This window comes from Mus caroli, unplaced genomic scaffold, assembly GCF_978045245.1.
Source record: "Mus caroli unplaced genomic scaffold, Mus_caroli_1 scaffold_18, whole genome shotgun sequence".
Lineage (NCBI taxonomy): Eukaryota > Metazoa > Chordata > Mammalia > Rodentia > Muridae > Mus > Mus caroli.
The window spans coordinates 27,171,552-27,198,529 of record NW_028227273.1 but is presented as its reverse complement, the minus strand read 5'-3'; the positions used below and the strand labels follow the sequence as shown (position 1 = coordinate 27,198,529).

The 26,978-nt window shown below is 45.5% G+C and overlaps 1 protein-coding gene across 1 annotated transcript in view; it reads left to right on the top strand.

Annotated features, from left to right (window-relative positions):
• The window catches only part of Lama1 (laminin subunit alpha 1), a 128,318-nt gene that overhangs the window by 83,414 nt on the left and 17,926 nt on the right, over positions 1 to 26,978 (top strand). The window contains exons 30-47 of the mRNA XM_021186178.3: positions 694 to 815; positions 2,146 to 2,232; positions 2,502 to 2,695; positions 3,623 to 3,765; positions 5,702 to 5,791; positions 6,754 to 6,865; positions 7,699 to 7,861; positions 13,149 to 13,356; positions 13,540 to 13,656; positions 13,775 to 13,938; positions 16,513 to 16,648; positions 17,544 to 17,637; positions 19,041 to 19,157; positions 20,839 to 21,021; positions 21,290 to 21,444; positions 23,062 to 23,205; positions 25,208 to 25,341; positions 26,683 to 26,833. Coding sequence (XP_021041837.1) covers positions 694 to 815; positions 2,146 to 2,232; positions 2,502 to 2,695; positions 3,623 to 3,765; positions 5,702 to 5,791; positions 6,754 to 6,865; positions 7,699 to 7,861; positions 13,149 to 13,356; positions 13,540 to 13,656; positions 13,775 to 13,938; positions 16,513 to 16,648; positions 17,544 to 17,637; positions 19,041 to 19,157; positions 20,839 to 21,021; positions 21,290 to 21,444; positions 23,062 to 23,205; positions 25,208 to 25,341; positions 26,683 to 26,833 — 2,514 coding nt within the window. The remainder of the gene's footprint in view (positions 1 to 693; positions 816 to 2,145; positions 2,233 to 2,501; positions 2,696 to 3,622; positions 3,766 to 5,701; positions 5,792 to 6,753; positions 6,866 to 7,698; positions 7,862 to 13,148; positions 13,357 to 13,539; positions 13,657 to 13,774; positions 13,939 to 16,512; positions 16,649 to 17,543; positions 17,638 to 19,040; positions 19,158 to 20,838; positions 21,022 to 21,289; positions 21,445 to 23,061; positions 23,206 to 25,207; positions 25,342 to 26,682; positions 26,834 to 26,978) is intronic.

Here is a 26,978-nt window from a genome sequence, read left to right as displayed (position 1 = left end):
TGGCAGTATGTGAATACTGAACAGTGAATTAGTTACTTTTCTGTTACAGTGAGCTAACAAAAGGGAGAGTTTATTTTGAGTTTGGGTTCCAGAGCGGGGAGTCCTTATGGCAAAGCATTCGTAGCAGCCAGAGCAGGAAGCTCAGAGACAGGTCACATGTTGTCCACACACAGGAAGCAGAGAGTGACCTGGGAATGGGGCGAGGCCATAAACTCTCAAAGGCCAGCCCCAGTGACTTGCTTCCTCCTGCATGGCTCCGTGCAGTTCTAAGTTCTCCTCATACGGCAGTGCCAACTGGAGACCAAACACCCAAAGACACAAGACGTTTCTCATGTCAACCACATCAAGCCCTAGCTGGCATGTGGACACACTGTTGGGTCTCTATCTACTTTAGATCTGCATTTCGAAGATCTGAGTCCTGACTGCTTTTGGGTGCCAGGTCCGTACTCCTTCTGTAGATCATATTGGCAGTTTCTAGGCTATATGACTTGACATGGTCTTATAGTGAATAAAGGTCACAGATTTGGAAAAGCTTCCAGAGCCCTGGGAAATATGAAGAGAAATGCCCCCATCTTCCCTAAGAATTAAAGAGCATCTCGCTGATAGGAAGCATGGTTGGTTATAGAACCATCACCCGGTAGCATTCATGTCTGACTGTTTCCATTGTTCCTCCTTTGAAATGTGGAACTTCAGAGCTGCAGGGACCACACATCCGGGGACCACTGTGATCTGTGTGCTTCTGGCTACTATGGGAAGGTGACTGGACTGCCTGGAGATTGTACCCCATGCACCTGTCCTCATCACCCTCCTTTCAGGTAAGTCTGTGCCGAGGCAGCAGGACACAGCAGCTCTGAGTGCTCTCTGTTAATGTCGTCCCTGTGGGGAGATGCTAAGCACATGCTAAGAGGAAGTGTGTAGTCTCAGGGCTGTTTGAATAGGATTGTGTTGGTATGGAGGGTTAGAATGGAGCCAAGTTTACAAACAGGCCTTTGGGATTTTTCAAGGCAAATTTTAGCTCTCAGCTGTGTGTTCTGCTGTGTGATTCAGTTCCTTTTGATGTAAGGGAATAGGGTTGTGTATACATATGCCTAGGATGAAACACACAAGCCCTGAGAAAAGATACATGATGTGTAGCTGTCAGTCAATAACTCATTTGGGGGCCATTGCACTGCCTATGCTATTGACTAGACAATGTTGACACCATTCTGAAAAAAAAATAATTTCTGTATGTGTATTCCCCATCTGTGGACAGTGGTTATGTGCACCCAGAGACGTGCACACATGCCTGTTTCACTACTTGCTTTACATATTTCCACACGGTTTGGATAATGACTTTGTCGTCCCCCGAACCCTTAGCGGCTACCTAGGAGGCACCGGAATGAACAACTTGGAGAAGACCCGGATCGTTTGGCTTATTCCTTAGGCATTTGTGTCTCCTTGAAGCCTCGTTATTTAAGGAGAGAGATGTTAGAGGTAGTGCAGGGCTGGGAGCTCTTCCTGTGGATCTCCAGCTTTCTCCCCTGCAAGAAACCAGACCAGATTCACTGCTAGGTTTGGGTGAGGTTTCAGTAGTTTGCAGTTACCCACTCCAATCTCCAGGTGGCGCAGGACAGTCTATCCTGTGGAGGCAGAGAGTGTGACCAAAAAGGAACCAGCCAAGTAGCTGTATCAGGTTACTTCAGGTGGTAACTTCAGCCACTCATTAACCCAGAATTCAGCTTCTCTGCGGCTGGTCCTCTCTGCTCATTGCCATAGCCTGTGGAGCTGTGATGACCAGTGAGATATGGTCTTCCCAATTCCCATGCTTTATCAATTCTGCCATTAGCTAATAAATATGGAAACTCCTCCTCTGAGAATAAGACCCCTTTTGACTAGGAAAGCTTTCTTGGCTAGCTAGCTATAATCCAGGAGGCTGATCTGCGTAGTACTCACCTGATGCCACCTTGCAACAAGGGCCCCTTCCAACACAGGAGACAAGAGATTTGTGTCCATAATCCTGCCCGCAGGTTCCTTTTGTTCTATAGATTTAAGCTCTAGATCATCTAGCCATGAAGTGTGACATTTTGAACAGTGAGGATGAATAAATATTTAAGAAAGATTTGAAGCCAATATCTGAAACTTTCTGGAAAAAGAACTTTCTTTCAGTTTCAGCCCCACTTGTGTCGTGGAAGGTGACAGTGATTTCCGGTGCAATGCCTGCCTCCCTGGCTATGAAGGACAGTACTGTGAAAGGTATGTCACTGGCCTGTCACAAGGAGGTTGATAGGGACGTCTGCTCCTTTTATAGCATATGGTGCATGCTTATGATATCAATCTGGGAGTCGCTACAAATGTGTGTGTTTGTACAAATGGGTGACCACACTGCTATCCCATAGCAAGGTCTCCTAAAGTGAGTGTGGGCTCTGCAGTTCCTTTGGCAAAAATAGGTGATTGCCCCTGGACAGACCTGGTGTGTGTGCCTGGTTGGAAAGACAGCTCTGTCCTACACCTCTTTTCTGTAGGTGCTCTGCAGGTTATCACGGCAACCCTCGAGCAGCAGGTGGTAGCTGCCAAACGTGTGATTGCAACCCCCAAGGCTCTGTCCACAGTGACTGTGACCGTGCATCTGGGCAGTGTGTCTGCAAGCCAGGAGCTACAGGGCTCCACTGCGAGAAATGCCTGCCGAGACACATCCTGATGGAGAGCGACTGTGTTTGTAGGTGATTCTCCTGTGTGCGTGCCTAAAGTTGGGTTTCCCTCGCTGACGAGGGACCTGGCTACAGCACCCACAGGGTCAGTGGGATACCACACATTGCACTGTACATTTCCTGGACACATATCGCCGTTATACCTACTGAATTGAACCTTTAGTTGTGCATGAATAAGCCAAGACACCTTTGATTGTGGTAGTCTCTTGAGATAAAGCCCAGGCTGGCTTTGAACATCACACTTCTGCCTCAATTTCCCAAGGACTGTCTGCGACTAAAGGCCCCCAGCTACTAATCTTGACTGCATCGTTTAGCAGTTTCAGTGGTTCCTTTACTGAAACCAAGCATCAGTCAGCCTGGAAGAACACCCCTGTGGGATTCTCATTTGTATTGCCCAAACTTCAGGCCTCTTTAGTTTTCTCCAGTTCTGATGGATGTCTCTGTCAAGTACAAGACAAGGTCCCCCCGGGAAGTCTTCATGGGCCATTGGGATGCTATCTAGTGATACTCACGGGAAAAGGTTTTGGATTTTGTTTCTGTGTTTGTGATAAGTAGATAACCCCCATTCTGTTCTCCACTGCCCTCGGTCCTTGAAGAGGAAGTCCTGGAACGCCCAGACTGTGGAGACAAGGCTAGAAGGGAATTGTGGATTCTTGTTACCAGTCCCAATTAAGAGGAATGAAGGGTCAAGTGGGAGGGAAGGAGCGCTGACCCCAGGGCTCCCTGTCCTTTCTTTGTGACACTGAGGGTGTGCCTTTGCTGAGCCTCAGTCCCCTGGTCGAGAATTGCAGCTCCCCCATGGCAGGAATGTGAATGAGATTTGTATGGTTCACGGGGCCCTGAGTGTGCGTTCTCCTTCCAATACCATGGCTTGTGTAGCTCAGGGATGAAAGCCTATTGTGTTAGCTTCGTTTTCTCCCTGTGTTCTCTTCAAGCCTGTGATGATGACTGTGTGGGTCCTTTGCTGAACGACCTGGATTCTGTTGGTGATGCCGTTCTGTCTCTGAACCTCACGGGTGTTTCCCCTGCTCCCTATGGAATCCTGGAAAATCTGGAAAATACAACTAAATATTTCCAGGTTGGTGCTAGGGATATAGAGATGGTGGATAGGAACAGCTGTCACTGAGGGAGAAGGAGTGGGGGTAATTTTTTCCCCAACCTTTCAGTCCCCCATGTGGCCTGTGACAGTGACCTTATCCCACACTTCCCTTGGGTTTCTGGGAGCTCTAATGGAGTTGCTTCTCAGAAACCTATTTGGTTATTCACAGATTTTGTCCCACCTTCTGGAATTAGGTGGCACCTCCTGCCCCAACAGACCTCTGGGTATTTGAAAAAGCTGTGTCAAGTACAAATACTAGAAATAAACCTCGGCCATGTCTGCTTCAGTGTTGACTTATGCCAAAGATGAGCCACTTTCTGATACATGTTGTTATTTTTAATTAGAGTTCCAGGGCACAAAAAATAGTCTTCCTCCTCGGCCGACTAGTAACGTCTCCGAGGGTCCATCCTTGGTTTGTGTTTTATCAAAAGATCTGGTCAACAAAGGCAAGAAAAGTTAAGAAATTGACTCAGAGACAGCACTCTCCTCTGGAATGCTAATTCTAATTGGAAAAATGTTGCTAAATTATATTTTTTTACCCCTACATTATATTTAAAATAATCTATTCACTGTGTCATGAAGTAAGAGGGATGGTTATTACTAAGCACTAGTTTATAGATAGAAGCTTCCCCTTAGTGTGTGCCCACTCTCTCACACACCCACACATTCACTCGCACACTTACACAGGCACTCAGACACTCACATGCACACATGCACTCAAACACACACTCACACATGCACACTCACATGAACTCACACACACACTCAGGCAGTCACACACATACACTCACTCTCATATACTCACACACACTCACACATGCACACTCAACACTCACATGAACTCACACACATGTGCGTACAGGCACTCACAGACTCACACATGCACACACGCACACACTCATCCACTCACATATACTTATACGTGCTCCCATATCGCATACACTCACACACAACACTTACGCTCACACGCACAGACTCACACTCACACACGGGTACTGGGGAGGAGCTGATAAGCTCTAGCAAATATTTTTATGTCACTTTGTATTGCATGGCCAAATGTGTTTTCGAAAGATGGGGAGTCTATGATCATTTAGAAAATTCTACAAAAGGCAGGAAGGAAAACATATTTCAATTCCTAGTCCAACCATCATACATCCAGACAATAAGTGGTGCGTTCTGCCAGGTTAGCCACAGGGGTATAGCTGTGTTTTGAATTTATCAGCTAAGTGGTTGACTCAGATCTTAACTAAGCCTGACTGGTTTGTTCTAATGTAACCTACCCACTGATCCCCTTAATGCTTCGCATTTGTATCCAAAACTCTTTGGAGGGTAGGAATGTGAACAGAATTGTTTCTATTTTTTCCAACAGAGTGAAATTGGGCAGTGTACCTCCACCCTTCCTAAATAGCAATGTGACCGCTCTATAGCATTGTGAAAGGTTTTAGGCAGAGGAGAAAAGAGGTTAGAATGTTGGAATGGATTAAGCACTTAACTATAAACCATTGTGATGGCTTCTTATTGGATACATTGTAACTTTAGCCTAGGAAGCACTCCTTTATGTTTTGACAATTATCATTAATAGTTTACAACCTTAATAGTCAAATAAAGCTGTATTTGGTCTACAAAAATGCTACCTGTCTCAGGTTCTACTTAAGAGACCAGAGTTTGAATTCATGTCCCTGTAGTAGCCACACAGAAGGCAGCACCATGGAGGGATGTTGCTGTAATTGAAGGCTGATGGTGGCCAAACATGAGTCCTTTTCTTTTAAGTAACTCTTAGAGAAATTAGGATATCTTCTGCATACCAAAAAGCAATTAGCCCATGACTCTCTGAAGAACGGAATACTTTAAATGTGATACAGCCAGCGGTATAATTGCTTTAGGCAATGTAATCTCTGTCTTTTGTTTTTCCTAGAGGTATTTATTAATGGAAAATGCCAAGAAGATTCGAGCAGAGATCCAGCTCGAAGGGATTGCAGAGCAAACAGAAAATCTACAAAAGGAGGTGCGTTCTCTACAAAAAGATCCGGCTCCAGCCAGCCTGTCAGCACAGGCCCTGGGAGCCATTGGGTCCCAGCTGGCAGGTTCTAGAGGTTCTGATTAGCTGTACAGCAGACACATATCAATAGACAGTTCTAACCACAGCTTCCCTGCTGCAGTGGGAGAAGGCTTCTGATTGGCCACTGTTGCCCTGGGTGCAACACGGTGATCAGCTTAGCTTCTTGCCTTCTCTTACCCTAAGTGGTGCTCCAAGATAACTGAGCCACCCCACTTCTCCTACGTCGAGTCTGTCATGGCGTTTGTGAAAAGCCTGGGCTGTCTGTTGAATCCCAACCAGCCTGCTTCATTCAACTTCCCAAGCAAAGCAGTCAGTGTAGAATGCTCTCAGGAGTCATTTGCCTTGTCATTCAATGACACGTGACTGTCTACAATTGGATGCTAATGTGGATAGAGGGCTTTCGCCATATGGCGGGGGTTTGAAACCTGTAGGTCATGACCCCTTTTAGGGGGTTCAAACGACGCTTTCACAGGGGTCACCTGAGACCGTCGGAAAACAGATTATTTACATTGAAGTTTGTAACAGCAGCAAGATTACAGTTATGAAGTAGCAACAGAAGTAACTTTATGGTTGGGGGGGTCACCCCAATGTGAGAAAATGTATTTTAAAGGGGTGCAGCATCAGGAAGGTTGAAAGGCACTGCAGTAGGAATGCAGGACGCACCTTGTTCTGCTCTGCTCATTGAGATTGTTTATAAAAACAAACCGTCTCTTCTCATGGTGAATGCGTCTAAAGTGATTTCAATACCTACCTAGTCAAACTTTCAGCCCCGAAATATTAACCTTGGTTCGAGATAGCATATATTTTTAGTTCTGGATATATTTTGTTGCTTAAAAGAGGCAACAGCTAGAGTTCAGAAATGTGAGCGATACTCAAGTAACTAACCCGAATCTCTCCTGTCTGCTCAGCTCACCAGCGTGTTAGCACGCCATCAGAAGGTGAACGCCGAAATGGAAAGAACTTCCAACGGGACTCAAGCCCTGGCCACGTTCATTGAGCAGCTACATGCAAACATCAAAGGTAGCATGGGCAGACTCTCCACTGGGGACTTGTGCTTATAGATAGTAAGAGTCATGGTCACCATGTGATGTGTGTGAGCAGTGCAGGACTGGGCTTCCTAGGGCTGAGGGACTGGAACATCTGATAGCACAAGCACCCAGAAACGTTCAGGTCACAGGCTACCGCAGAGTGTTTCCCGTTTTTAATTCTGTATTATGCCTGGCACTTGGATCCGTGTCTCCAGCCCCTCCCTAGCAAAGTTGAAATGCTCTATCCATGCCTACTTACCCACAAGAAAGCTGACAGGCTTGGGGCTCCTGCTTGGTGCCAGAGCCACCCTCTCAGAGTGCTTCTGCTGCTCTCTTATGCCGTCTAGCATGCGGTTGTCGGTTTCTTGACTACTAGAGAATTTCCATGCTGTTCATTCAGAGCTATGATGTGAAGCTTCCAAGGCACAGAACGCGGTGCTGAAAAGATTTATGGGGAATGAGTAGGAGAAGGATCAGAACAAGAATCGCTCAGTGAAAGAGTGGAGCCGGGTAGATACTGCTTTATACAGGAGATATGGCTGCAAAGTCCATGTCTGCCCAGACACAGGGCAACATGGCAGTGAACACAGAGCCCTTATGGGTTTGTGGCTGTAGAGGAACACTACCATTAAATATGCTAGGAATCCCCAGTCCCCGGGGGTGGCTTGTTAGGTGATATCAGAGAGCACTTGGATGCACAGGGTGCTTAGAGGTCCAATCAGGCCTAGATGTTCCGAGCTTTCCTCACCAAAGAGCATTCCACATGCTTCCATTCACTACTGTCTACCCAGAAGAGACTTACTCAGTGATAAATCTTCTCCATAGAAATCACAGAAAAGGTGGCAACGTTGAATCAGACGGTGCGTAAAGATTTCCAGCCACCCGTGTCTGCCCTTCAGAGCATGCACCAGAACATTTCGTCTCTGCTGGGACTCATCAAGGAAAGGAATTTCACAGAGATGCAGCAGAATGCTACCCTTGAGCTCAAGTAAGTCCTGCATGGTGTCGAAAGACCATCAGTGAGAACCAGGTATCTGGATGCTGGGAGTGGGAAATGATGGAGAAAAGTGATGACTGAGAATTAATATTGCCAGAGAGGAGAGAGGCTGGTGGCCAGGAAAGAAAGAGAGGGGCATCTGCCCCTCCAAATATAGAAACCGAGTAAACAAAATCAGTAGCATCCATCACTGGTCCAGTGCTGTAGGCCTCTTGGGACTCTACATTATTTTTCCCTCCTATACACTAAAGAGCCCGGTGAACTGTTACTGTATAGATAGATCAAAGACAAGGTAATCTGTCAGGAAGGGAATAAAGTAGGATATCAGATCATAAGCTGGGCACTGTCAGAAACCCTGAACTTGGTCATACAAGCCCTAATGAAACCTTGTGCGTGACCCCGGAGAATAGTGTACACGGATCGGGGTACTTGTGCCTTCTTCCTGGGCCTTTCCTAGTTTTTTTTCTCACATGGTTATTAGCTGGCATTGGCTTTCTGTCAGGCAGTTTCGGGATTGTTCTAATCACTTACCCAAGACTCACTAAAGCTCTGCTCTTCCTGATAGCATTTGAAGCGTTTGTATATTTTGTTACTGTGAACGATCATGGGATCAATGTCTTAGGCAAGCTGTGTTTCTTAGTTTTCCATATTGCTATGCTTAATATTAAATATTTATACTGCAAGTTCTCTACCTCTTCCTCCTACCCCTCCTCTGCTTCCTACTGCTCCTACCTTCCCACTCCCTCCCCTTCTCCCTTTTCCTCTCCCCCCCCCCTTCTTCTCAGCATCCTTCTTTCCTCTTTTTCTTCTGCTTTGAGACAGGGTCTCACTACATATCACTGCTGGCCTAAAACGTAAAATTTTCCTGCCTCATCCTCCTAAAAGCTGGGATTACAGTCTGTGCTCCTACAAGCAGATTATGAGCCCCTTTTTCTGTATTCCAGGGTATTATCTTACCAGAGTAGACAGTAGGAGATCACTTAGTCAAATCATCCCCACTTTGGGGATGCCTAAGGCTTGTTTTCAGATTAGTCCCACAAGCATGTTAATATAAAGTACTATATGCCTTCCCCCACAACATGCATGACACCGTCACATCTCCTTTTGTCCTTGAACACATTTTTTTTTTTTTTGACCTGTGGCGTTGAGTAACTGGAACTTAAAAGGAAAGGCTTGTGGTTAGATAGGGTTTGAAACGAGGTCTCGTGATCTAGTTACTTGGTTCAATGAAATCTGGGGAGGCCCTGGGAAAACTGAACTGGGTGTTATAAAGTAGCAAGATGCTAGAGCGGGTACCAAGGGCACAGCATGCCCATCTATGCAGTGAGGATGTTGGCTTCCCCACATAGGACAGAATTTATGCCTAGGAAGGAGCTTATTAAGCATGCAGTCCCAGGCTGGCAGTCCTGGGGATTCAGTCATCCTGCAGTATGCCCCCTTTCTCATGGCTCCCCGCAACCACCAGTTCCTTTGTTCGCTCAACAGAAAGGTTTGAGCCCCAGGTGCAAACATGGTGTCAGGAGTTGGCGACACCCAGAGAAACAGTAGAATCTTTATGCCCACTAGAACTTCTAGACCACTTAGGAAAAGTCCACTTTTGAGTACACATTTGATGTAAGACATGGAAAGTAGCACCATCCCCTCTCTGCCTACCCTGTCCCCTGACCTCCCCACTGGCTGGGTCCTCTGGGGCAGCCTCCTGTATTACTGTGGCTCTCTTTCTGTTTGGAATAAAGCTGTAAATCACAATCTATATTTCTTTCCTCTATCTATATGATGAAGGGGACTTTTATTTTAAATAACGGGGGGGAGTTCAAAGTGTATTCTCCAGCCACCACTTTCTAGTTTCCATAAATAATCCCTCTCCCAGTGTCATGGATTATTTATCGTCATTTTACCAATTTTAATCATTGTAAAATTCCTGGTTGGTGTTTGAGTCTGGGTAAACAGTTTTGGTACATATACCAGTCATTTTCATGTTATGCCGGGAGCTCACTGCAACTCCCGGGCCTTGACGTGTAATTGACTTTACAGCCAAGATTCTTTAAGGCTGTGCAGCCAGAGGAGAAATGAGATGGGAGGAGTCTGTGAGGATGTGTGGGAATTCACTGGAGGTACCCTATACCTGTTTCCCCAGTAGGGAGCATGCAGTGCGGGTGATATACCTGCCCGGGGAAGCTATTAGAAATTCAGTATCCTCGGCTTTACTGGGCGCTGGTCATCCATAGAGCTCATCTGAATGCCAGACTCCCAGCAGAAACTTAGTGCTTGGACTCCCGGCAGGAACTCAGTGCTTGTCCACAATCTCCTGGCTTGCACAGTGGAGCCACTCACTGTCGTATCAGTGGGAGGAGTGTGTCGATACTTACAACCTTGCCCACTGGCCTCACTGAAGACAGCTTACTCCAGCTTGCCATGTGACATCCACACACTGCAGATGATCCCTGGCAGCTGAGTGGACCGTTTCCTCGTGCTGGAGACCCAACGGATATTCAAAGAGAACTTCAATACAGAAATGTGTTCTGAGATGAGTGTAGGAGGGGCAGCATGTACCAACGGGACCAGCTCTTTACTGCACGTCTTCCTGTTTCAGGATACTGATGTGCAGAGAGTTTCCAGGGAGGGGGTAGACTAAGGAGTAGACCAGAGCATGCTATTCTTGTGTCTGTTTGATGGGCTTGCAAAAATTCATGGGATTGCAAAGAACAGCAACCTAGGGGAAAACCACTTATTCTCCATGGCTTCACAAAAAGCTAAGAGTGTGATGTCACCGGTCCAGTTCATGTGTTTGAGGCTACTGATCATGTTTAGAAAGGAATAGAGGGAAGTCTCCTACATAGACAGTAGCACACGCCTTTATTTTCAGCACTTGGGAGGCAGAGACGGATGGGGTTGAGGTTAGACAAATTGATCCCTCTGCGTTTGAGGCTAGCCTGGTCTACAGAGTGAGTTCCAGGCTAGCCAGGACAACATATTAAGATCCTATCTCAAAAAAAAAAATGAATAAATAAATAAGAGAGGGCAATTCTTTCTTATTTACTAAACCTTGTGTTTATCAATGGTGACAATTGCATCTTTTAAGCAATTTGAACTTCAAGGTTTTTGTAAAAACTGTTTAATCAGCCTCAAAAGGCTTTTCCACCCTACAAATAAGTTGCCCTCTTCTTTCAGTCTCTTGCCCAGATGCAGTTGCCACTGATAACAGAGAATATAGTCACTGTTTTCCAGGTTGGGCTTCACTGAGGTGGCTTATTTTAATTTCACTGCTCAAATGTGAGGAGAAGTTCTCGAATACAGTCAGTGTGTTTACCTAGGAAACAGTCAATCTGCCTGTAACTGTTGCTGTCCCAGTCAAGGGCTGGGGCAATGGCTCGCTGGGTAAAAATGCTTGCTGTGTGTTCTAGTCCGGATTCACCACTGTTGTGATGAAACAATGACTAAAAGCAACTTGGGGACAAAAAGGTTTATTTCATTTAACTTCCACATCGCTCTTCCTCATTGAAGGAAGTCAGGCCAGGAACTCCAACAGGATTGCTACACATGTGTGATATGGTATCCGTGCATTCCGTCCCCCATTACACACACACACACACACACACGCGCACGCACACACGTACACACATACATGCACACATGCATACACACAGGCACACACACAGGCACACACACATGCACACCCGTGTGCACACACACATGCACAGGCACACATACCTACACGCATACACATGCACTGATGCACATCATCATCAGAAGAATTGCCTCTGGACTCAAGCAGTCAGGATCCATGCTAATCATTGTGATTTACATTCATAAGCCTAGCAACAAAGGATGCTGAGGCAGGAGATTTTTTTGTGAGTTCAGTATCAGCCTGAGCAGTGTAGCCTAGGCCTGTCTCAAAAATAAAGTCAGTCACCATACAGTCACTTATATTCCAAAAAGAAACTATGAATGTATAAAAATTCATTAGCATCTCAAGACTCAAGCTTTACTTTTTTAATTAGATATTTTCTTTATTTACATTTCAAATGTTGTCCCATTTCCTAGTTTCCCCTCTAAAAATCCCCTATTTCCTCCCCCCTCCTGTTCCCCAACCCACCCACTCCTGCTTCCTGTCCCTGGCATTCTCCTATACTGGGGCATAGAACCTTCACAGGACCAAGGACCTCTCCTCCCATTGATGACCAACTAAGCCATCCTCTGCTACATATGCAGCTAGAGACACGAGTCACACCATGTGTTTTCTTTGATTGGTGGTTTAGTCCCAGGGAGCTCTGGGGGTACTGGTTAGTTCATATTGTTGTTCCTCCCATGGGGCTGTAAACCTCTTCAGCATCTTGGGTACTTTCTCTAGCTCCTTCATTGGAGACCCTGTGCTTCATCCAATAGATGGCTGTGAGCATCCACTTCTGTATTTGTCAGGCACTGGCAGGGCCTCACAGGAGACAGCTTTATCAGGCTCCTGTCAGCAAGCACTTGTTGGCATCTGCAATAGTGTCTGGGTTTGGTGGTTGTTTATGGGATGGAACCCCAGGTGGGGCAGTTTCTGGATGGTCATTCCTTCAGTCTCTGCTCCACACTTTGTCTCTGTAACTCCTTCCATGGACATTTTGTTCCCCATTCTAAGAAGGATTAAAGTATCCACACTTTGTTCTTCCTTCTTCTTGAGTTTCATGTGTTTTGCAAATTGTATCTTGGGTATTCTGAGCTTCTGGGCTAATATCTACTTATCAGTGAGTACATATCATATGTGTTCTTTTGTGATTAGGTTACCTCATTTAGGATGATATCCTCCAGATCCATCCATTTGCCTATGAATTTCATAAATTCATTGTTTTGAATAGCTGTGTAGTTCTCTGTTGTGTAAATGTACCACATTTTCTGCATCCATTCCTATGTTGAGGGACAAACATGCTTAATCATCAGGGAAATGCAAATCAAAACAACCCTGAGAGTCCACCTCACACCAGTCAGAATGGCTAAGGTCAAAAATTCAAGTGACAGCAGATGCTGGCGAGGATGTGGAGAAAGAGGAACACTCCTCCATTGTTGGTGGGACTGCAAGCTGATACAACCACTCTGGAAATCAGTTTGGCAGTTCCTCAGAAAATTGGACATAGTACTACCGGAGGATCCAGCAATACCTCTCCTGGGCATATACCCAGAAGGTGTTCCAACTTATAATAAGGACACATGCTCCACTATGTTCATAGCAGGCTTATTTATAATAGTCAAGTTTTGTTTTTATTTACGTTCTAAGCGAACCATTTCTATTCATCAGGGCTGCTAAAGACTTATTGTCACGGATTCAGAAAAGGTTTCAGAAGCCTCAGGAAAAGTTGAAGGCATTGAAGGAGGCCAACAGCCTCCTTTCCAACCACAGTGAGCAACTGCAGGCTGCAGAGGAGCTCCTTAAGGAAGCTGGAAGCAAGACCCAGGAGAGCAACCTCCTGCTGCTCCTCGTCAAGGCCAACCTGAAAGAATTCCGGGTGAGTCTCAGTGGCTCCTTCTCCTTTAGGAGTTGCAACTGCACAGGCCTATTTGTAGATAGCACCAACTTTAGCTCCTAACAAAGTGAGCCTGGCTACTGGCTTACAGGTGGCGTTCGGAGCCAAAATCGGGTGCTGACTTTCTTTCATGATATATCCTCAATTGGTGATTTTTTTATGCAGGAGAAAAAGCTGCGTGTTCAAGAAGAACAAAATGTGACCTCAGAGCTCATTGCCAAGGGTAGAGAATGGGTGGATGCTGCCGGGACTCACACAGCTGCTGCACAAGACACCCTAACAGTAAGTTCCAATTTGGACAGCCCTTGCCGTTGCCAGAGCAGCCACAGACCTCGCCAACGGGTGCGCGCACACTCGTAGCTAAGCAGTCACATGCGTCCATTGTAATCTCTCCACGCAGCAGCTGGAGCATCACCGAGATGAACTCCTTCTGTGGGCCAGCAAAATCAGGAGCCACGTAGATGACCTCGTCATGCAGATGTCCAAACGAAGAGCCCGTGACCTGGTCCACAGGGCAGAGCAGCATGCTTCTGAGCTGCAGAGCAGGGCAGGAGCTTTGGACAGGTAAGACTGCTGCACAGTATTCATAGTCCAGGAAGTGTTTGCTGGCCCTCATCCCAAGGGTGAGGGTGGCCATTTTGGTTTGTGCTGAATCATTTTTATGCTGGTTTTGCATGCACGCCCCTGCATGCACACTCCTGTGTGCCTGTGCTTGAGTACACGCACACACATGTAGATGCATGTGTATTTAAGTAGATATGCATGTAAAAGCCACAGGACAACCTTTGATATCTATCCTCAGGTGTGGTGCACATATTTTAAAACAGTCTCTTGCTGACCAGGAATTCACCATGTAGGCTAGGCTGGCTGGCTAGAGAGCCCTGTCTGTCATAGGCTAGGCTAGGTGGCTAGAGAGCCCTGTCTGTCATAGGCTAGCCTAGGTGGCTAGAGCGCCCTGTCTGTCATAAGCTAGGCTAGCTGACTTGAGAGCCCTGTCTGTCTTAGTCTCCCCAGCACTGGGATGACAAGCCACCACGCTTGGATTTTTTTTCTTTCCCCCACATAGCATCTGTACTAGTTAGGGTTTTACTGCTGTGAACAGACACCATGACCACGGCAAGTCTTATAAAAAAAACAACATTTAATTGGGGCTGGCTTACAGATTCAGAGGTTCAGTCCATTACTATCAAGGTGGGAGCATGGCAGCATCCAGGCAGGCATGGCGCAGGAGGAGCTGAGAGTTCTATGTCTTCATCCAAAGGCTGCTAGTGGAAGACTGACTTCCAGGCAACTAGGATGAGAGTCTGAAGCCCACACCCACAGTGACACACCTATTCCAACCAGGCCACACCTCCAGATGGTGCCACTCCTGGTCTGAGAATATATAAACCATCACAGCGTCTGAGGAATAGAAGCAAGATACTCATGCTTTAAAGCATGCTTTTGGCGGGCTGAGCCTTCTCTCCCGTGAACCTTTATTCCATCATGTAAAACTGAGACTCCTATTTCACTTGTGTGGCAAGTCAGTTTCCCTCCCGTGTCTGCCAGCTTTCTTTACCATAGGCATGTATGCATGATGGGAAAATACAAACAGAATACTAGGAATACAAGGCTATCACAGCTTGGGCACACCTATGGTGCCCACGTGCTCTGCACATGAGTTGTACAAGGATGCTGTGTTCTCTATAGATCTTGTGTTCTTGGAATCCATGGTTCAAATGGAGGATGCGGATGCGGATGCACACACTCTGCCTATAGAAGTCTCTTTGCCAGTGCTAAAAGTTATCACATCCAATCATGTCTGTTGCCTGCTGGTGCAAGTGTGTGTGTGTGTGTGTGTTACAGTTACCAACCAAGGGCCGAATGTACACCAGGTCGTCACTCTTAACATTGAACTCTATTCATAGTCCTCTTCTTTTTATCTTGAGACAAGGTCTCACTAAACTGCTTAGGCTGGCCTCGAACTCACTGTGTAGCCCAGGCTAACTCTGAATTTGTGGTCCTCCTTATGGAGCCTCTTGGTCTAGGCTAGCAGGTGGATTTGTTTCTTTAAACTTTGTTATAAAGGATGGATGCAAAAAGTTCAAGCGGGGTAGGAATGTTTGAAAATGGGAAACTACGCCTCATTGAGAAAGTGTCATGAGTTTATACAGCCAAAGGGATTTAAAAACAAAAACAAAAACAAAAAACAAAAACAAAAACAAAACTCAATAGATTATCAAGGAAGGTAGGTACTGGAATGAATGGCTGTGAGTACCATGGCAACCAGTGGTAGAAAGTGGAGGCAGGGCCTCCCATTATTCCTAAAAGAGAGGATACGTGGGCTCCACCCACAGCTAGACTAAAACCTTGATTGTTTAGGATAAGAGTAGTGAAAGCAATTTGAGTATGATAGTCAGGTAGTGTTATTTTTAATTTATCAAAAATTAAATCATTGAGTTTCCCAGTCAGATAGCAACAGACAATGATTGCTGATGTCTGGTGTGAGCATCGACCAATTCAATAAAGTTGGCGAGAAAATGAAGTGATTCTCTCGGCAGGCAAAGATGTGTCAACAGTCACATTTCATTATCCTTATAGAGCTGGCGAGATTGCACCCTTGCCAGATGGCAAACTCATAAACTATGTGCCTGCTAGTTAGAATAAAACTCAACTGAAATATTTTCTGGTTCTCCTGGAGGTGGATCTCATCAAATTGGGGTATGGCCTTTAGGGGCCAACCCATCACCCATGCATGTGGTCAGAAAGCCTTTTGGAAATAAACAAGTGAGTTACCAGAGAGAGTATCACCAATACACACATGCAGGGGTACCCCAACACTAACTGGGAACTTAAACATGGATTAGAGAGAGGGGAGGACAGATAGTAGGAATTGGTGGCATGGCTCTCTATAGGAAGTGGCCATCATGGGTCTCAATGTTAATTAAAAACCTTTCTGAGTAGTGTTGGCATGACAGGCAGATTTCTAGTCATAACCTATGTGTGTAGAGAGGAAGCCATGACTTGCTGGTCCTGGATTCTTTTCTAAGAAGAAAGAAACTAGAAGACTTTCAGGGTTAGTAGAAATCTACTCTACCCATGAATGTGTCCACTAATCGTTTCTTGAAATAACACCTCTAAATAATGTTGATTCCATAGAGACCTTGAAAATGTTAGAAACGTGTCTTTGAATGCCACCAGTGCGGCACACGTCCACAGCAACATCCAGACACTGACAGAGGAAGCAGAGACGCTGGCTGCTGATGCTCACAAGATGGCAAATCAGACAGACTTGGTGAGAAATATCTGGCCTTCATTGCACATCTTCCTTTTCTGCACACCATGGAAGGCTTTTCTGAAACAATGTTCTTAACCCGTTTGAACAAACCTCAAGGTTCAAATGACTCTTTCACAAGGGTTACTTACCTAGGCCCATTGGAAAACACAGAAATTTACATTATCATTCGTTAGCAGTGATAAAATTAGTTATGAGGTAGCAATGAAAATAACGTTATGGTTGGGTCATTACAACATAAAGAACTGTATTAAAGGGTCACAACATTAGGAAGGTTGAGAACCACTGCTCTACAAGGTTTTTGAGCATACACTTAGTGGCTCTAATATGTATTTTTCCACATTCTTTTCTGGTGAAATCTATTTGTGATTTGTTTGGTTGCTTGGTTGGCTGGTTTTTTCTTGCTTGTTTGTTTTTTGTTTTAACATATCATATGCCCCTTATTTCTTAAATAATTTTGAGAGTACCGGTCTCACTATGCTGCACAGTATGGCCTTAAATTCCTCACTTGCAATCAAGTGAGCCCTGACCTGGACTTGAGGGTCGTTAGAAATGCATTGTATCACCCTTTCTACATTTTTGGTCATTTCTACTTCTTTGTGAAGACTAAAACTAAGACTACTACTAAAACAAGGGGAAATCTCTGTTTCCTGTGATGAGGACGCTCATGCTGTCCCGATAATACTTAGCATCTCTTTTTACTCACAGCTGTGTAACGGCTGGTTCCTCTCCTTATACACGTAAAAACATCTCTGTGCTCTTCCTCTCAGACAGTGACCTTGGCCTCCGGCTCTGAGGTTGGCTTTCTTACTTGGAGCTTGGTTGATGCCCTTCTGATGGGGCTGCTCTCTCTCTGGGAGGGAGGTTCCTGTGCCTGAACCATTCTGTTTTTCAGATCTCTGAATCCCTGGCTTCTCGGGGGAAAGCAGTCCTTCAGCGCTCGTCCCGGTTTCTAAAGGAAAGCGTGGGTACCAGGAGGAAGCAGCAAGGTCAGTTTGTGCCTGGATGTGTGGGATGAGTGCCCACACAGCGACACAACTCTGGGAGAACTCTCTCTTTTCTTGGAGCAATTTGAAGCTTCCCGTGTCTCTCTCCGTAACACTGTAATTTCATGCCTCCCAATTGAACATCATGGGATTCCGAATCGTGGGATGGTACTGCTTACTCAAATGTGTATGCTTCTCTGTAGTCAAGCCTTCTTTGTGACCAGCTTCCAGGGATGACTTGAGTTGACATTACCCTCAGTCTTCCTGGTGTGCGTGGGGTCACAGATGACAGGGGCTCCTTTTTTCCCCAAACTTCCCTGTTCCTTGTTGAAATAAGTTATATCTGATGGCATCTTTGCATTTTTCACCTGGCTAGAACTATGATAGGCTCTCACTAAAATGTCACTGGATTAAATCATAAATGACCAATCTTTTTCCATAAACACCTATGCAGTTCAAAAGTTTCAGCAAGCAATTATCTGGGACTGTAAGAGCTATATTAATATGCATAACATAGAATGGCAAGAATCTGTTCTGTAAGAGAAAATGTGCAGGCATGGAATTTTCCTAATGTATAATATGTTTCTTACATTGATGCAGTTTGTAAGTGAACCCTCTTATAGCTCCATGACTTAAGGACTAGACTTTCCCCGAAGCTGTCCGAAGCAAGGGTTAGGCCAGGGCATTGTTTTGTTTCTCTGTGAGTGAGACAGCTTAGAACCTCCCCTGTCCTTTCAATGTTAGATCTTCACAATTATTGCTCACTAACTCACAAGTGCTGACAGGCACTGGAGTGAGTTTGCACAGGTAAAGGTCCTTCTAGCTTATTACATTGTAAATTTCTTGCCAGTTAAAATTCCATATTCTGATCATGTGCTCAGATCAGAATGCTAAATGTGGCTTCATACTGTGAACCGAAACTGTAAAAGCTTTGGTCCAACTGTGTAAATTAAAGGAAGCTGGGATGAGTCCAGATTCAGGGAAGGGAATAGAGAATTGCTGATTGGCCAGAGTGACAGGTCAGGGGTCACGAAGAGCCAGAGCACCAACAGGACTTGAGCGCCTTGAGGTGGCATGTTCCAGCATGGTTGAAACTCACCATCTGACAGAGGACAGTTCAATCGTGTCTTCTTCTTCGTGCTTTTGTAAATTTAGGGATGAGATTCAGGAACAAGTAATAGTGATACAGACAACAGCCAAATAGACAAAATGATCTACAAACCAACTCCCCCACCCCTGCCATGTCTGTGATGAACAGTGCTAAGAATTGCTAGGAAAACTCTCAAGGTTGAGGTGTCTGCAGGAAGCTAGATGTCCTGTGGATGGCTGACGTATGGTAAAGCTGTGCCTAAGCAGCGTCCTAGCAGACTACTCTGATATGAACCCTTCCTTTTTCCCTCATGTAGGCATTAAGTTGAAGCTGGATGAGTTGAAAAACTTGACGAGTCAATTTCAGGAGAGCATGGATAACATTACGAAGCAGGCCAACGACTCCCTTGCGATACTTAGAGAAAGTCCTGGAGGTAAGCAGAGAGGAGGTTTCTGGCCTGCTTACCTTCTCGCTGAAAAAGCACCTCACAGGAGCAGGAGGAAGTCCTGCCTCCATGGCTCATTGGGAACTGCGGCTGGAGAACTAGATCAAGGTTGATTAAGCCTCAACATGGGGAGGGATGCGATTTAGAGGTGAAGGTCATAAAACTATTTAAAGCCAGTGAATCCGTCAAATCATACTCTTAAAGGTGTTATGATTATGCTTTTAAAAGGTAAGTGACTTTTGGCCAACGCTTTTAATTGCTGAATTTCAAGATGGCTTTGATGCAGCCTAGAGGAGAGAGGGGCCTTCCAAGGAGGCCAAGTGTAGAGAAAAAGAGAATGTTCTTGGCCAGCTGTAGAGGGAGTGTTAGATTCACTCACTGTGAACATGGCAAATTAGAGAGTTCTTATTACGTGATCTTCCTCTCTCAGATGAAAGAACGCTATAAAATCAGCTTATTGATTGCTAATATTAGTGATTTGGAAACACAGGTTCTCCACGGCTTTAAATGAGTCTTGAGTCACAACCCCAATGAATAGGGCTGTCGAGCGCTATGCGCCTGACTCCAAACAACCTGTGGTGAGTCAGGACTCACCACGCTGCTCTTCTATCTGGAACTTTCTTTTCCCCTTCTGAGCACTCACAGAAAAATGACCCTTCATCTACTTTAGTAAAACACATTAACATTCTGTATGCAAACTTACAGAAAAGTTAAGACAAGAGCAAAGGACTGCATGGGAGTTTTCTCCTTTATTGCCTGGGGGTCTTACCATGTAGCCCAGGCTAGCGTCAACCTCATGATGGTGTTGTGCCCGCTTCCTGATTGGAATTGCAGGCACATGCCACCATGCCTGGCTTGAGAGCGATACACTTTTATATGGCTTTCATCAAGAATGGATATTTTGCTGTGTGTACTGAAACATTTTCCGGTCTTACCAACACCATGTAGACATCCTCAACCAGGGGTTCTCAGATAGCAGAATTATTCTTCCCCTTGTGGCCGTGTCCTCTCTGAGCTTTTGTCTCTTATAACAGCCAGTCCACGTTGTGACTAAATACCATTTTGTCCTCCGGTGGCCACTCTTCTCTTGATTGCAAGCTTAAGTTCCAGAACCTTCTTATCCAGAAAGTAAATGATGTGGAGGAGAACATGTTTCCAGAACATGAGCAGGACCTAGAGAAAGGGCTAAATAGAGGAGTTTGGGGCTGGAGAGATGGTTAGAAGTACCGTTGCTTAGCCTAGAGATGTGAGTTCCATCTCTGGACCCACAGAGTAGAAGGGGGAAACCTCCTTCCACCAGTTGTCCTCTGACCTCCTTACGTGTATCCTATATGAACACACATGCACACACTAAATAAATAAAAATTTACAACTACTGTCACCTCATCATCCCCAGAACATACTAAGGGTGTGGCCATTAACCACGACCTTTGTAGTCACTCTATGTAATTGATAACATGTTCCAGAGAAGGAAGTATCCAAATCATTCATTGGTTTTTTTTTTTTAAAGGGGTGGTAGAACATGTGACGTGCAAACTCCTCTGACACGAAAAGGCAAGAAGCCTCGCTTTGTATTCAACATATGTGTTCCTTCGCAAAGTGACGCACATAGTTTAGGCCTTTCTCAGTGCCTTCAGCAGGCACATGCTTGCCCATTCCTTTATCTTAGGTATGAGAGAGAAGGGCAGGAAAGCCAGAGAGCTGGCAGCAGCAGCCAACGAGAGTGCGGTGAAGACACTGGAGGATGTGCTGGCTTTGAGCCTGAGGGTCTTCAACACATCAGAGGACCTGTCCAGAGTGAATGCCACAGTCCAGGAGACAAACGACCTTCTGCATAACTCCACGATGACCAGTATGTCTGTGGTCCCCCTCCCTGTTTTGAAAGCCTGCAGCTTGCTGATTGGGAGAGAGCTGGGCACACAAGGATGCACAGTTCTAGCCTGGAGCTTCACATTTGAGGAGAGGGGCCCCAGGGGATGCAAGCTGTCCATGTGTTCTTCACATATCTCAGGGTTTGCTTACTCTGTTCTATCTTATCCCATGTCTTAGTAACGAACACACTTCCTTTTCACTGGTTTCCACCTCACTCTTGCCAACCCCTGTCCCCTCATCTCCGTTAGCTCTGTTGGCTGGAAGAAAAATGAAAGACATGGAAATGCAAGCCAACCTTTTATTGGATCGATTGAAACCTTTGAAAACCCTGGAGGAGAACCTGAGCAAAAACCTGTCAGAGATCAAGCTGCTGATCAGCCGGGCCCGGAAACAAGCGGCGTCGGTGAGTCGGGCTGGGGGGTTCCTAAGGCCACAGCTCCAAAGGCTTGGGTCCCTGCTCACAGGTCCTGGAGAAGCCAGTGAGCGTGATGCTCTGCCACCCCAACTCCCCTGCAACTTCTATAGGCGCAGATCTCATAACCCATGTCCTCTTAGGTTTGTCTTGGGACATTTAAGCCATTTTTCTTGGAATCCTACTCACTTGTAGAGTATTTCAAAGTCTCTTAGGAAAAGTGCTCTCCTTTCTGGGATTCCTAGTTAATGCCTGACTCCACAACTTAGCCTTTGTGTCTGGGAGACATTAAGTCTAGTGCTAACACCTGGTAACGTTTCTTCATTTTACTGATTAACCTCTAATACTGGAGATACTATCCAGAATGGGTAGGATGGGCCTTGTCCTCCAGAACTCTGAGAAAAGAATGTCTATCCATACGGATGCTGTGCAAGTCTACATTACTACGTGTATACAATACCAGAGAGGTCAAAGCTGGGGAATCGGTCTTTTAACTACTCATGGATCAGTTCACTCATTTCAAACCATAGTAAGACTACCCCAAGAGAGTTGCCACTGTATGGGGCCCTAGAGATAAAAAGAGTGTAACCCCTGATCTCAGCTTGGTCTTTCCGAAGCTTTCTGGGCAAGGTAAAGGCACTCTGGGCTCTCCCTTCTGGAGTCTTCCCTTCTAGAAGAGGACTTAGGCTCACATGGGCTCTGGCTTCCCTCTCTTTCATAGACAGGCCAAGGGAACCTCTGCTAAAGTTGTAGTTCTAAATACTATGGCTAATACAAACTTAGAAGAGAAGTTAATAGAAAATCTATACACAGGTAATTATGAAGCAGAGCAATATGTAGTAAATAACCACTCAATAGCTATTTCTTGAGTGATATAGTAAATCTATTACCCCTGCATTTTTATTGAACAAAGATCATTCAATGCTCCCTGTCGGCCAGGTGGTAAGAGGCCACAGTAACAAGGTATCCAATCTTAATGTGATGAGACCGCTTCCTGTATAAAAGAGCCCAGGGAGAGCCATAAAGGGCTGGAGAGATTGCTCAGCGGTTAAAAGTACTTACTGTTCTATGGGAGACCAGAGTTAAGAACCCAGCACTCAGGTCGGGTAGCTGGTAACTGCCTGTAACCCAGCTCCAGGTGGTCCGATGCCCTCTTATGGTCTGTGGGTACTCCTGCACTGACATGCACACACACACACACACACACACACCCCTCCAAACCCAAAATTCAATGAAGTAAACCTTAACAAAACAAAAACCAAGAAAACCTAATTTTTTCATAGTAACACACACCTATAACGCCAAGCTGAGGTAATGAGGATCATGAGTTTAAACTCAAGCTCATCCTGGTCTACATAGTGAGACCCTGTCTCTAAATAAGCAAATAGAACATAGCCTAATTGAAAGGACTGGATGTCCAGTATCGAAATGATTTGCCTAAATAAAAGAATCTCCATCCTGGTCTGCTGCCTCTCTCTGAAGCTCAGAGCATTACTAGTTCTGCACAGAGGAAACTCTTCACAGGGCGAGTGGGCTGGCATCTCCGATGTCCCAGGGAGCTGCCCCCATGTGTCATTAAGTCACGGAATGCTGTTTTCTCCCTGTCAGATCAAAGTTGCAGTGTCTGCAGACAGAGACTGCGTCCGCGCCTATCAGCCTCAGACTTCATCTACCAATTATAACACCTTGATCCTGAACGTGAAGACGCAGGAGCCCGACAACCTTCTCTTCTACCTCGGCAGCAGCAGCAGTGTAAGTGAGCAGCCCTGGGTGTTTGGGAATTCAGGCGTTTCCTCTGCGGACTCCCCACTGATGAAAATGTAGATATGACTGCCCTGGAATCGCTAAATTCTATCAGGGAAAAAAAACCTTTGCTACAATTGTAATGTTGAATGTTGTAGAAATATTTAAATCTCAGCCCAAGATTTCTACCCTGCCTTAAGCTATTTAAGTTCCTGGATGAAAGACACGCACAACCTTTATATTTACAATAAACCTTCAACAACACAAGAGCTGGGCAGATACTACTTTCTATGTTGTTAGACTCTGTTTCCTATCGGTAACTCCCAAGTTATTACTATGTTGATCTGGGCTGCTCTTATCTCCGATTGGGCAGCCCTCAGAGCCACTTTCTCTTGACTCCTAACCCATGGCAGCTTCTTTTTCCTCCTCTCCTGCACTTCTCGTCCTTCATGGTCCCCTCTAACCCCCAAGCCCATGAAACCTAAACCCCACCTATGTCTCTTTTGCTAGAGGCTGTTGGCATCTTTATTTACCAATCAGAAATAGGTTGGGGCCATGGTGTACATGCAGACTCCTCTCTGGGACAGCCAGGTCTTGGGAAACCTGCATTTTGCACCACAATAGAGAGCAAGAGACCAAACCTCAATGGTTGGTTGAATGTTAAATAAACACAAAAGTAGCTGCCTGGGGTTTGGTCAGACCGGTCAGAGGGTGACTGTTTGCCTGCAAGCCTGAGAATCTGAGCTCAATTCATAGGAACCATTTAAACAAAGCCTAAGCATCATTGCCTGCCTTTCTGTATCCAGAGCTGGACAGGTAGATGTAGGCAGATCTCTGGAGCTTGTGGGCCAGCCTAGCCTAACTAGGTGAGTTCCAGGTCAGTCAAAGGCCCTGCTTCAAAAGGTAGATTGTTGTCCCATATATGCCCTGGCAATGAAAACACGACTCAATTAATATGAATATATGCTATGCGCCTAGATTGAACAGATCTACCACTACACTACCATCTTCTCCATCTATGAGACCCCTTAGAACTTGCAGTTTCTCCAGGCCATGTGCTTCTGCTCCACTTTTCTTCTTCTGCATCCTCTTCTGCATCCTCTCCCTCTTCCATTTTCTCCTTCTTCTCCTTCTCATACTTCTGCTCCACCAACCCTTTCATCTGCCCAATCATCAGCTCTCCTTTCTTTTACAAATTAAGGTGGGAAGCAGGTTTACAGGAAATCACCTGAGTGCTGACTCATTCCTTGTTCGCAGCCACTCACAGGAGAATGGAATTAACATCAAATATAATTAGCCCCAGGGCTCTCCACAACAGGAGATAGCACCTAGGATACCTGGGGCTGTCTTCTGGCCTCCTTGTGAACATGTGGTGCTAATATGCATAATATGATAATATGAACTCATAGACACACATAGGAACATGCACACAGTGAAAGGCACAAGGCAGAAAGTAACATTTCTGACCAGTGTCCCCATCTGCCATCTTATTAGTGTACCAGGAGTACATCATGTCTTGGTGGACTCAGGGCAATTTGCAGATAGCCAGGCATCACCCAGGTTCTTCCTGCCAAGGCATGGTCCCCAGACAACAGGCTTCCTAGACAAGACTACCACTCCTTTGGCTCTATCAGAAGATTTCAAGCCCTGGGAATGTTATGGAGGAGATGTTAAGATGCACAGATGTCTTCTGAGGAGACAAGGAGACAAGCTCACTTTGTAGCTCTTAAGTAGGCATTCCACATCCATTGGCGCCTTCTGAAGCAGAAACAAGCCAGTACCTTGCCTAGCCTCGCTGGGGACTTGGTGACAACCCCTTTGAGCTTTTCCCAGGAGCTTCAGAATAGTGACTGATCTATCTGCAAAACTAATGTCAGGGCTGCCCTCTGCCACAGGGTCTCCATGCCCCAGCCCCAGGGCTGTGGTAACTCGTAGACAGAAGAGCACAGAATTTTTATGCTGACTGTGTAAATAGCAATATGTAACTTATTCCCCTTATCTTTTCACCCAGTCTGACTTTCTCGCAGTGGAGATGCGGCGGGGGAAGGTAGCCTTTCTCTGGGACCTGGGCTCCGGGTCCACGAGGTTGGAATTCCCAGAGGTCTCCATCAATAACAACCGATGGCACAGCATCTACATAACCAGGTAGCAGAGGCTGTCCCCAGCATCTCTCTTCTGTCAATTGTACCTTACCATGTGTTGGTAACGAATTTAATAGACAGGCATCGAGTCATTAGGAAAGTTGGATTATGAACAAACAATACTGGGTTTATATTAACTATAGGAATAAATCATTTAAATTATAGAACAAATATTTTTGTCTGGCTGAAAGCAAGGATCAAAACTTGTATAGTTTAGATTACTTTTAATATTTATTTTGTATATATGAATATTTGCCTGCATATGTGTATATGCACCATGAATATGCAGTGCCCTCAGCCAGATGAGAGCATTGGACCCTCAGGGACTGTACTCACAGGAGGTTGTGAGCCACCATGTGCAAGAACAGATAGTATTCTTAACCACAGAGCCATCTCTCCAAGCCCCTAGATTATTTTATTAAAAAATGTTCTTAGAAAGTCCAAGTGACCAGCCTTGTAAAATGGCTCCTTCCACAGAAGAGAGGATTTTGTGAAAAGCAACAGAAAGGGAGATGGAAAATGTATTGTGTGAGTTCAGGCTTTTCCACCCACTGCCCAATTCCCAAACAAACCTGGAGGCAAATTTATTTATGAATAAATGCTGTGGCCATAAACTTTAGCTTACTCCCTGACTAGCTTATAACTTACATAGCCCATTTAAACTCTTCTGTGTTTTCCACAAGCCTAATTTCTACCTCTCCTCCATTTTATGAGTCTGACTTCCTCAGAGTCCGGGGCGAATCTCCCGCCTCTGACTATGTCCCAGAGTTCCCATTGCTCCCTGCGGGATGTTCCACCTCCTAGTCCTACCTCAGCTCATTGGCCACAGGGGTTTGATTAACAAGTGACGTTTTCCATGCAGTGCACAAAACCATCCCCCAGTGATATTGTCTCAAAATTCAAATACTAAGTCAAGTTGTTCCCATTAAAGCCCTTCCTAGAAGTAAATTCATTTAAGCAGTCTTAGGCAGAATTTTCCTTTTCCTTTTCTGTAACATGGTGGGGCTTTGTTGATGATGTTGGAAATATTGGTATTATATTAAAAACAGTGTCATGAAGAAAGGAGTAATTTTTTCTTTAGATATGGTTGGACTCAGTAATGACTTTCAGTATAGGGGAGAGATGTGATGACCTGTCTGTTTCCCAAGAGCTGATTACCAGGATTTGGAGGAGTAAAGTAGAGGTTGAATGGCTGAGGGCAAAGGCAAGGCAGGTGGGTGGACATTTCAGGGGTGACCCTGGAGAGGCGGGTGGGATGTGTGTGACAGGCAAGCTTATCCATGATGTGTGTGTGTGTGTGTGTGTGTGTGTGTGAAATTCCTTCTGCAATTATTTCTGACACAAGGTTTGGAAACATGGGGTCCCTGAGTGTAAAGGAAGCAAGCGCTGCCGAGAACCCACCGGTCAGGACAAGCAAATCTCCTGGACCGTCGAAGGTTCTGGACATAAACAATTCAACGCTGATGTTTGTTGGAGGGCTCGGAGGTCAGATCAAGGTAAAATTCTTGGGCATCCTGTTCAGAAGGCCACCTGAACAGGACCCCTGGCTGATATGTGCTCAGTGTTAAATATACCCTGCACCATCCAAAAATTCCTGCTTCTATTAGTTTTCATTTCAGCAGGGGATCAGCTGTTTTTGCC